Source organism: Tamandua tetradactyla, chromosome 6, assembly GCF_023851605.1.
Source record: "Tamandua tetradactyla isolate mTamTet1 chromosome 6, mTamTet1.pri, whole genome shotgun sequence".
Classification (NCBI taxonomy): Eukaryota; Metazoa; Chordata; class Mammalia; order Pilosa; family Myrmecophagidae; genus Tamandua; species Tamandua tetradactyla.
Genome location: NC_135332.1, coordinates 151,396,207 through 151,408,676, shown reverse-complemented (window position 1 = coordinate 151,408,676; position 12,470 = coordinate 151,396,207). Strand labels below are relative to the sequence as shown.

At 30.9% G+C, this 12,470-nt stretch overlaps 1 protein-coding gene across 10 annotated transcripts in view; it reads right to left on the bottom strand.

The window, feature by feature from the left end:
• Positions 1–12,470, bottom strand: part of OXR1 (oxidation resistance 1) — a 440,301-nt gene that overhangs the window by 15,236 nt on the left and 412,595 nt on the right. For 8 of the 10 annotated variants that reach the window (XM_077167465.1, XM_077167471.1, XM_077167474.1 and 5 more), the window contains 2 exons: positions 2,671–2,751; positions 713–838 (listed from right to left, as the gene is read on the bottom strand). In XM_077167465.1, the coding sequence (XP_077023580.1) occupies positions 713–838; positions 2,671–2,751 (207 nt within the window). The remainder of the gene's footprint in view (positions 1–712; positions 839–2,670; positions 2,752–12,470) is intronic. The other 2 variants (XM_077167468.1, XM_077167469.1) reach the window with 1 other exon arrangement.

Below are 12,470 nucleotides of genomic sequence, written 5' to 3'. Positions count from 1 at the left end.
GTAGGTATGAATACCAGTTGGAATTAATGGTACTTATAAAATGTAGGTTACAAAAAGCTAATAACAGTTGAAATTATTTAGCTGTCTCAAAGATAATTGAAAAAGTACTTATTTATTTCTCAGCATGAAATACTGTCCAGAGAAAAGGAAAGAATCATGCTGAACAAAATACACATTAGAACAGAGATGAGAAACAGGGATCATATCTTTGTACCTGTTTGTAGTCTCAGTCTCTAATTGATGGGCGTTACCCTTGCTTATTAAAATACTTCTCATATAATGGCCTCTGGTGTCAGACTATCAGAGTTATAAATCAAGCTTTAACACTTTATAGCTGTGTGATCTTGGACAAGTTACTTAACCCTTCTATCCCCAGGTTTCTTCATTTGGAAAACGTGTGCAACATGAATATCCAAGTCCTAGAGACACTGTCACAATGAAATGAGATAATCCACACAAAACACAATGAAAATTCAAATACTGGCTAAAAAGTCACTCATCTAAATTGTTACAGCATTTTATTTTAGTGTCTGCTTACCTAAATCTCCAAGTACCTTCTATTACACCAGTTGCTACATTTTGTCTATTTTTTCTTCGTGGAAGAGGGACAATAGTAATGGTAACCCTGCTGCTTCCATTTTCAAAACTGAAAAGAGATTGTTTACTCTCACAGGCACATATTCAGATATGTATCTATGTGGGTATGTTGTACCTTTTCAATTTGATCTGGCAGCAAGAGTTCACTAGGTTCACTTAGGTTTGGTCGGAAAGATTCTGATTCCAGGTCTGCTTTTACTGGAGCAACCTGCTTTGAATTTATGTCTTCCCTTGTAGTAATCTAAAAAAGTAAACAGCAGCAGCATATGAATATAAAATTGGGACATTTTCAAAAACTTTCAGCCTTTTGAGAGAACTTTACACCTTAGAAACAATGGCTGGAGCTTTAATTCAGGATTTTATAAGGCAAAAGCTGCTCCATTTAATAACAATGGCATCTAATGAAGAAAAAAGATTTTTTAACTATAAGCAGGCATTTTTCGAATCTACTACATGAAGGAAAAGCTAGTAATGGACGATAAATTCTATTATTTCTGTTGAAAAGGAGATAGCTGCATGAAAACTTTTAATTTAGCCTTTTGAAAGGCAAAAGTGAGCCAGTTAGGTTGCTTTTTATTTGAACTAATTAAAATGTGTAAGATTATTTTTTTCATAAAATTTGCCAAAAATAATTAGGAGAACTTTCTGGGTGTCAAAAAATGAATGTAAATGAGCTTAAAATAAAAGTCAGAACTTTCTTTTCATTGTAATATATAAATACACATATACATTTACTTCATTAGAAAAGCTTCTTTTTAAAAGATACCTTTATTTTTTACTTCCTAAACACTGAATTTTTTCCTAGTTAGACCAAACAATAAGTTCTAAATTAATTTCTAAAATTCTAAATTAGTTTCTAAAATTAATTTATTCACAAGGGAATTAAAAAAAAACAGATTATTTGATGTATTGTAAAGAATATATGCTTTTGCTTGATGGAAATGATCTCAGATACTTAAAATAACTTGTAAAAATGTTGATTAGTTCAAAAAAGCTTACTATTATACAATCTGTACTGTTGGAGCTTAGTTTTTATATTTATTTTATTTTAATATATAAAATGCATTAACCTTAGAAAATATAAGATATGAAACATAATTATTGTTGATAAAACTTTTAACTTGGAAAATAAACAGAATTCTGTGGAGCAGATAACTAAAATGCAGCAGTATCCGGCGACTATTATTCCAGACGGGAATACCTGCTAAATTACTCTTTCTTGATCAAATTTCTTACCAATCCTGAAGAGCATATATTTTCAACCAATACATGTTCAAGAAATGTATTGTATCCTGATGAGAATTCTTTCACATCATCATGTTTTACCCTTATTTTGATGATGTGAAAGGTTAAAAACAAATCCAAGACAGCAGTAAAAGAAAAGAAAAAAATTTAGCAGGTCTAACAAAGCCATAAAAGTATACCTTATTAAGAAGAGGAAAAACACACAAGTAATAATGCACAAAACGGAGAAAAATGAGTTTGTATTCCTTTCTCGTAAAAATGACAAAATTTCACAAAATTTCAAATAATTTATTTCGTTCTGATGCTTAACCTACACTATTAAGAAGTATTTCTAAATATCAACCAGGAATGCCTCAAGGACAAAAAGGAATTTCTCCTAAGGTACTTGAGGTGGGACTGACTACAACAGAAATAGCCATAAAGAAGACGACTTGAGCCTTGATATCCAAAAATATAAAAATTTTCTAGAAGTACCACATCTTTCAGATTCTTTTTAGTATGACTTCAGTCCCTAGCCCAACATTATTCCAATGTTAAAATTAAATAAAAATTCCTCATTACACTTAGAAATACAAAGTATTGAGAACAGCTCTAAAGTGACAGAAAATTCCTCTGAATATTTTTTCAAGGGAAAAGATGAAGGAAAATATAATCCTATATCTCTTCAAAACAGTATCGTACTCTTTAATAAAAAAAGGAATTTTCTGATGGGTTATTTTAGTGCTGCAATCAAAACAAATCTTTCAAATGTGAGATTTGCCCTAACAAAGAACACTAAAAATGGGAGTTTTCAATCTCCTGAAGGATTTAAACTACTGAAGGGGGCACCTGGAGACGTCTGCAGAGTGTGCGCAGTTCTTCAGTATTTAGAGCATCGATCCTGCGGTGATACTCAGCCACTGACACTACCTGAATATGGAGACAGGAAGACAATAATTCCACTGACAGTTGAAGAAAAATTCCCCAAAGAAAACTACCAAAAAAAAAAAAACAAAAAAAATCAAAAACAAAACCAAACTCAATGGAGAAATTTAAATGGAGTAAGAGAACTGTAAAGAAAGCAGAAGTGTTATCAATATTATATGATTATATATATTATATAAATATATGTTTTGTGGGCTCCATGAGTTCAGTATGATAATTATACTCATGGTGGACCATAAAAGAAAATCAAGATTTCTTCCTCATCTCCATGCTGAAAATCCTAGTGGATTGTATATAGAGTGAAGCACACATAAGTTTAACTGCTACATCTAACTAGATGAGAACATAAGATTTTAAGAACTATTTCATATAGACTAAATTTAGTAAACAGAATTTTAACCTTTGACAAAGGAAAACAACCTGCTTTTGCTAACATCAATGACAATATCTAAAATCTAAATGGTGTTGGAATTTACAAAGGAAATGATTGTTTCAACTCTCCCATTCAAATCAGTTTAGCTCAAACATTATATCCAAAAGAATTTCTTCTAGACAAATGTGGCAAACATACCCACTGTATATGATCTACATCAGAAAAAAGAGGGGAAGGGAGCAAGAAACAGGTATGAAGTTTTAAAAGCTAAGGCAATATGAAAAACAAGCACCAGAAAACAGAAAATTATATTTTCAAAAGCATGTCCAATCAACAATACTTCTCAGGCATGTTTACTAGTATTTTTAAATTAAGTACTCTAGCTTTTGTCTTTCCTGTATGTTATTTCTTTGTGCTTTGTACTGTAGCAGTTGTGACTAAAATAACTAATTTTCTACATTCTAACTTCCTAAGGGGAACCCTGTATCTTCTATAATCTTTTGGCATAGAAGTGAATCTCAAAGTCATATATGATAAATAAACATAGTAAAGAAACATTATTACAAAAAGTACACAAAAATAAGTTTTTTCAGAGTGACACAGTGGCTACAGTTTTTTAGGATCATGTCATAATTCCCCAAACAGTTACCTCAAGATACCTTACTCTGGTGGAGTTATAAATAAATGCTGATTTTCCTGAGATAAACAATTGATCACAACAGATCATTTATAGAGACCATGACCATGAAGTAAAGTTAAAAACTGCCCATAAAGGGTTTAGACTTGTCTCCTGGGTTTTAAAAATCTCATGTTCTAGCTAAATAAAATATAATTGGCTACCAGTCAGTAAATATCAAGATGACTCCGTAAAAAGCCAGGCAAACTTGTGAAAGCTTTAAGACATTGGAACAGAAAAAAGTTAAAGAAAGTAGACAGATTTCTACTGTGGCCAATATTATCATACTGGCTTTTGCAAAGCAACAATGTATACAATATGATTTACAATATCAATATACAATATGACTTTGTACTTGCAAAGAAACTCAAAGTGGTTAAGAGCCCTTGTGCTTGGGGTGGGGGTGAGGGTCAGATGGATCTGAGTTTAGCTCTTTCTCAATCTATTTCTTCATAAAATAATGGAAATAACAAGAATACATAGAAAATAGGGTTCTTAAGTAGCTCAAGTGAGAAAAAATATATATATATAAAAGATTGATATAGTGCCCAGCACGTAGTAAATGAGAGCTACTATTGCTAATATTATTTTTACTTGATCACTTTTCACAAATTACCCTAAGAACTACATTATAGTGGCTGAAGTTTGGTTTTATTTTTGTTATTACAGTATTTCAGTTTTCAGGACTATTATATTTTAAATGACTATTCTGAAATTACTTTTAAATACCAGTATTAGACAAAAATAATAAAGCCCTTTCAATTAAGAACAACAGAATTCTTATAAAGATAAAAGAAAAATTAGATACTAAAGTCATGGCCTTGCTTTCCTTTGGCCAGTAAAAATGATCTTTACAAAATTATTAAATAGACATTAATGGTTTTGTTTCTTTTCCCCAAGGCATTTAATCTAACTATGAGTATCCTTAACATGGCCAAGAATTTTCAGATCATACAACTTACCTACTCCTCTGTATTTCTTCTACCCCTCCCATTATCACTGATCTTACACCTACTTTTTAAAGCTTCTCTTTTACCATATTAAACACACTTCCTGGATGGAAGCAACATTGAATTATTCTCACAAAAGGATTAGTTATAACCTAATTGACAGCATCAATGAGAGTAGGAACTATTAATAAGAGAACAATGAAATGTCTCTATAACTCTAAGCTTATAACATTTGGTAAAGCCATAGTTTCTTTAAATCTATCTTTTCTCATTCATATTTTTTTAAAAACTGTATTCTTTTCTGGTACTTAAAATCTCACCAGTCCCTTAATCCTAAATATTTACTCATATCCCAATGAGAAAAGCGGTACAAAACTATCAAAAATAAAGTTTATAAATAAATAGAGAAAAAGGATTGAAATAAACTGACTAAACAAACACACTTCCACCTCAAAATTAATGGATAAAAGGAATGCAGATTTCCAGTACGTAAAATTAAACTGGAATTAAATTACTTTTTATCTTCTTGATAACTCATATGCCAGGTTCAGAACTTATTACTTCACCCAAAGCTAAGTAGAAAATGATCATGTTTCTACAAAATATCCCAATTATTAGGGGTACATAGATGAGGAAACCAGGACCGTCCAATTAAAAGTGTATTCATGGCCTAGCTAAAAAGTGAAGCGGTTCTGCATATACTGCTAAGTTTCACCTGAAGAGAACTAAGTAGTACTACAACCAACCCTCTCCAGAATTATGAGCCACTCTCTGGTTTTTTAGTCTTTGTCAAAGGACTCTTACACAGAAAAAGTGTTTTGATAAGCATTTACTCCACAGAACTACCAATGTATGGCTGGATTAAATCTACCCATTTCTGTTAAAAAGAGACCAATAACAAAACAACAAGAGCAAAGAACAGAGAAAATTTTAGTTGCTATCAATCCCATGAATAAGAATATGCTCATCTCATAAACATAAAGACCATAATACCTTGGTTTAACAGCCCTCCTTCCAAGACTTTCCAGTGTTTTTGCTGAGATTATTACATAAACCAAAAACTTCCCCTCCCCAAATTGCCTTGCAGGCTAATAAAATTCTGGCAGATATCTGTGAATGAATGTACCATTTTTATTTCTTCATATCAAAAGAGAGAAAAATGCTATCTAATCAATGCCATTTGTATTTACTTTGGTACCCCAAAAATATGATAAAGGACAAGGTAATGCAAACCTGAAGTTGATGCAGATGACAAAAAAGGACATGGAGCACCATCTTTGCAAGTCATATAACCTTACGTTCTAATACATTAGACAGTATATAACAGAATCTACTAGAAAATGAGAACTGGACTCTTCCAACATAGCTCTATTTTTCTTTCTTTAAAATTACTGCTTTTAGGGCGGGCCACGGTGGGTCAGCAGGCAAGAATGCTCACCTGCCATGCCAGAGGACCCGGGTTCGATTCCTGGTGCCTGCCCATGTAAAAAAAATTACTGCTTTTAAAATAACACTTAACAAATAACAAATGAGTATGAAAGAGCTAATAGAAAATCAGAAATTAGTTAACTGGAAAATAGATCTGGCAGAGTTTGAAAAAAAGATTTAAATCAAGAATGAAGTCAATATAGAAAACAGTAAGGTTTTCATATGACCCAAATCTTCTATATTTCAAATCACTTCTAATTAAGTATTTTTGCCAATGACTCAAAGATTTACATGAGAAAACTGATGTGTTCAGTTATTTTAGTCAAAAAAGAGATGTGTAACTATTCAAAACTATTCATTTATGATATATTTATATCATATTAATTTCCTGGAATGATAAATATAAGAAATGACAGTCTCAGGAGATAATTTTGTTTTCTCCATAGCATATCAGGGAAAAAGCACACTCATTTACATCATCCTGAATTTCCTAGTGTTCTATATGCTCTGCAGATCAGTAATATAGTTTTGAAACAAAATAAATATAAGGTTACTTCTTAACATTTAATTCCTTTGTATTCGTTTGTCCTTTCACTGCAAATTTATATACTGAAGTTACTGGAGTCTTATAAAACTTATGATTTCATCATTTAAAACTTTTGGAAATAAAATGGATATATCATAAGGTTATCTTAATGAATATTCAATAGCATTTTAACGTATTGATTTTTAAATTAATTTTTATTCTATCACTATTTTATTATTCATTTCAAAAAATATTTTAAAGCACTTACTATGCTCCACAAAAAACACCACTGCTTCCCAAAAAAAGAAGGAAAAGAAACTAAGCTGGTAATAAGCAGGAGTTTATGAATGGGAAAGCTGGTTATCCTAAAAGCTAGTATCAATAGTAAAAACTGCTGTGATGCTGAGACTAAGGGACTTAGGACATCAAAATCTGGGTACTAAAACTGAATCTCTTGCATTAAAAGAGGATTAAATGGTCCCGGATATATAGCAAAATCTGGCTCTTGACAGAAACAAATAAATTCTCTCAGAAAGAAAAGATTGTCAATTCAGGTTCTCTTATTCTCCAAGATTAACAGTAAGCAATTATGAGGTCATAACAAAAAATACCCAAACAGTCAAATAACACAATCGTGATAGTAAGCAAACACTGAATTAATTTTACATAATGAAATTAACTAGATATGTAAACTGTGAGATGAGAATAAAAACATGAAATCTAAAAATAAACAAGCAATAAGAGATTATAAAAAATGAGCAAGCAAGCCAATTTAAAACAACCAAACACAGCTGCTATAGAAGTAGAAAGTATAACTAGTAATTTTTTTAAAAAGACGAGTTAAAATAAAAGATACAGGCTAATTAATGAAATAAGAGAGTTTAAATTATCCACAATGCACTACTGAAAACAAGCAAATGAAAAATATAAAACAGGTGAGATTTGGAGAATAAGATGTAAAACACTATAATCAGGGTCCCAGACAAAAGAAGAGAACATAGAAAGAAAATATTTGAAGATGTAATACCTGAGACTTACCAGAACTGAGGAAGACAAGAATCCATAAATTCAAGAAGCATACTTCATTCCAAACAAGAAATATATACCTAACACTACTGCAGTAAAGCTTCATAATATTTAAGAGAAACACAAAGTCTTTAAAAGTAGTCAGAAAAGTCAGATAACCTACAAAGGAATGTCAGTTAGACTGACAGTAGACTTCTCAAAAGCAAATGCAAATCCTATCGGAAATAAAGTATCCTTAATTCAGCCCCTCAAGATCTGCACTTAAGCAAATATGAACCTACAAGGAAAGATTACCAAATACACTATTCACTATGACAGAAAATAATGATTAACCTAGATTTGTTTATTCAAACACAAAACTGTATTACAAGGAGAGGGAAATAAAGATACCTTCACATCAACAGAAACAGTGCATTAACCATCAACAAGTCTTCACAAAAGAAATTTCTAAGTATATACTTAAGGAAGAGGGTCTGAGATACAGGAAGGAATCAAAAAATAAAATGGCAAACGTATATATAAATTTGAGCAAAAAGGTTAACACATAAAATAACAACAGACTGAATAAAATAAAAAAGTTTAATTTGTTAGGTTATAAGAGGATAGAAAGAATACAGAATACAATAGGATGTAACTAGGAAGAGGACTGATGTTCACTAAAGTCTTCTAGGGTCATTTTTTTTTTAATTTTTTCTTGTTCAGGAGGAAATATTAAGACACATTAACTTTGGATTTCACAAAGGTAAATATGCAGGATAAAATTTCAGGGATTCTATTAAAAGAACAGAAACATAAGTTTAAACTAATGTATACAAAAAGAGATTAAAAACAAAACAAAACAAAACAGTTGATTCCCACTTCCCCAACCCCAAGAAAAATCAAGAAAGGAAATCTGATATGATGGCAGAGCACATCTGTAGGAAAGCAGGTATACTTAATGAGAAGTGCTAGAATGGTTGGTTTTCCATATTGTAAAGTGGGGGTGGGGGTGGGGGTGGGGGTGGGGGTGGGGAGAAATGGCCAAAAGGGAGGAAGAAAGGAGAAAAGGGAAATCCTACCTTCAACTACACTAAAAAATAAATTACAGAAGGATTAAGAACTTTTAGAGGTCTTTAATATAAAAATATCTTTATGAGAAGTACTTAAAAAAAAACTTTTTGACCTAGAGTTAGGAAAGACATTCTTAGCCAAAAAAGAAGTAGTAGTAGGTATTAAAGAAAAGCTAAATTCATCCCTATCTTTGCTTAAAAAAAAAAAAGACAAACTAGCTCTAATCTGCATAACAAGTCCAATAACAAATCCTGATACTGAAAAGGATGGCTTAGGGGGACTCAAATGTTCCTGGTTGGAGTGTAAATTGGAACATTCATTTTGGAAAACAATATTATGTTGTTTTGTAAAGTTGGATATTTTTTTACTGTACTGCAACCAAGCAAGTGAATTCCTAAGTATTTACTCTAGAGAAACTACTGAATATGTGCATCAAGAGATAAACAAAGGATGCTCATAGAAACAAATATTCATTTTCATAAAAAACTGGAAACCTACATGACCATTAAGGAGGTATACTTAAAGAATAGAAAGTATACAGAAAAGTAAGTGAATTATGTTTACCTGCAGAAGCATGGATGAATTTTAGAAAAATAATATTGAATGAAAAACTGAGTCCCTAATGTCTATATAAATAGTCTAGTAGCTTTTTGAAGTTCAAAATGAGCAAACATGTTCTTTAGGTATATACACAAAAGTGATAAAACTACTTTTTTAAAAAATGGGAATGATAAACACAAAATTCAGGAAGGCGGCTATGAATTGGGTGGAGACAGGAGATGAGATAGAGAAAGAACACAGAGAGATGCAACTGCATTGGTAATGTTTAGTATTTAATACTCAAGTTGGGTGGTGAGTTCACAGGTATTCATATTATTATGCCTCATAATGTGCATATGTAATTATTATACTTTTCAACTACTAAGCTGAATAAATACTCTACACTGAATATATATGTATGCATCTTTTCTTTTCAATTAGGCCCCAGGTGACCACAGAGCAGAAGATGTTTTACTTATCATAAGGCATATATAAATTTTAATTAATTTCCTGTGAATATCTACATAGGTAGGCAACATAGTAAAGGAGAAAGAATGCTGGCTCTGGACTTAGACTGTTGCCTTTTTGATTTTGCTTTTTATTAGTATTGTGAACTTGAGCTTAAACTTTCCCTTTCTGTTTTGTTTTTTTTTCAAATGGAAATATGCACACTTTAAGCATTTTATGAGGGATAAATGATATATGCAAGGCATATATATATATATATATATATATATATATATATATATATCTATTATATATATATATAATAGATCCTGGTATGTGAATAGTACAAAATAAAAGTTAATTCCCTTCCCCTATTTATATTTTGAAGTTTGAAAAAGAATATAGCAAACCTCAGCTCTGACCCCTTACTGGTTCACCTGACAAAATTATATAACATAATATGACTACTGTATGCCTGTTTCTTCAACTATAAAATGGGGTAATAATACTACTTCACAGAATTGTGATGATTACATAAACTAACTCATTTTAAGTATGTAGAACAATACTTGTGGTAGTAGCTATTATTTTTGTGATTATTGCCATTAGAAAGATTTTTAATTTAAATTAGCTCTTCTTAAAATCCAACGTAAAACTCTTACACAGATGTAAACAATTCATTATAGGAGCTTTTTTCCTGTGTTTTCATACATGAGAGACTAAAAAAAAACCTTGTCTTTTCATTTCTGAGGGTCTAATTTTTTTTAATAGGGTAACTAATTTAGTGAACTACTGTCAGAGATAATAAAACAATGCTACTATTCAATGATCTGTGGCTGTAATCTGATTAAGCCTAAATCCTTATTACAAAAATAGGCTTATAACTATCAAACAAATTACAATTTACTGATAGACACTAACAGGTAAGGTATATTTTGGTTCAAATAAATGTATTATTACAGAGATTAAAATTCAAATTGTGTGTTAGAATACACTGCGAAATATTCTTAAAAAAAGGAAGAAAAGATAAGGACAGTAAAGTACGCATATCAATATGGTTCTCACTGAAGCTAACAGGGCTTTCTACATATTTTGATTGGGGATATATTCTACCTATTAGTTATTAATTTCTTTGAAACTTAAATTAACTCAATTAAAAAATGAAAAAACCTGTACCTGGTTAAGTCAGAGGATTACTGTAAAAGTCAAATATGATAATAAATACATAAGCATTTAAAAAATTGTTAAAGTTGACTGAGATACATGGCAGGCAGTATTTACTACTAGCTCTATAAGATAGTTCATCACTTGTGTCTATTAATAAGTTCTATTAATCAGTTGAGCAAAGATATGAACTATTTAAAAAGCTAGAAAATAAAAAATACAAAAATGTGGCATTTAATTTGTTCTAAAATACTTATTATCTTAGAAGAATCATTCTCTAATTTCAATTTTAAAGCAGAAGAGACCCCTTTCAGGCAAAACCTTACATGGATTTCAATATGTAAAACAAAAGCAAAGCTCCTATTGCTTTTAAGCTTCATCTTTTTAATTAAACCTTTCCTCCTGAATTACAGCCCCACTCTAAACCAAGGAAACCAGTGCAGAAAAGTGGGGATCTGGGCTTGTCTATATATCCAAACACATCACACTGTACATTTTAGAAAACCTTCAAACGAATCGTGGTGAGTTTAAAAATGTGCTAGGGTCATGCAGTCTCTGTGCTCCATGTCAGCCTAGTTCAATAACCACTCTATGCCTCAGTTTCCTCATCTTTAAAATGGGGATGATAAATCTACTGATCTTTCAAAGTTATTATGGAGGTTAAATGAACATTTACATATATATATATATAAGTTATAAACATATGTATGGGTAGAGCTCTTACTAGTGAGACACATGATTTGCTTAGTTAAGAGATAAATTATCTGACAAAATCACATAACAGCCTTAAAAACAACAGGAATTAGTAAGTATAATAAGGTGTGTGATGCACAGCATAGTAACCAATAAAATTAAAAATATCTATAATTTATTTTGCTTATATATGTAATAAATCAAACTATATTAAAGTCTTAGCAAGCTAATGATAAACATCTATTCAAACTGCAAAGCATAACATATCTGAACAGCTCCATTTTTGGGGATTAAAAAAAAACAACCCTGTGTTAACTGGCTAATCTTGTAAATTCTGATTGAAAATTAAAAAAAAATTCAATTATTTCAGGTGCCTAAATCCCAACAAGCTGATGTATCATATAAGCAAAAACCTGCAGATATTAAACTTAGGGGGAAAAGAAAAACATAGCAATATACTCTCATGTCTAAAATGAAAGCATTTTGATATTCTGAAATGCTTAACTTTAAGAGAGGCAAGCAGCTTTGGGGGCCTCATCTAAAGTCACTTCTGGTTCTAATACATATATATTTGGCTCTATTTAAATTATCTAACAGTAAAAATAAAATTAATATTCTCAAGGTAAGATAAAATCCTGAATCATCACAGAAAGAACAATTGACAGTACGTTTTGTAACAAATAATGCACACACATTTTTACTAAAAAATAATTAGAATTCTTAAAATACTATGAAGTCAACGGAGATTTTTCTTTACTAGAATATCTTTTAAAGTTTTATATTAGGGAACTGCTTGAAAACTTTTTGAATGGTTTATTTAAAGAAAAACCT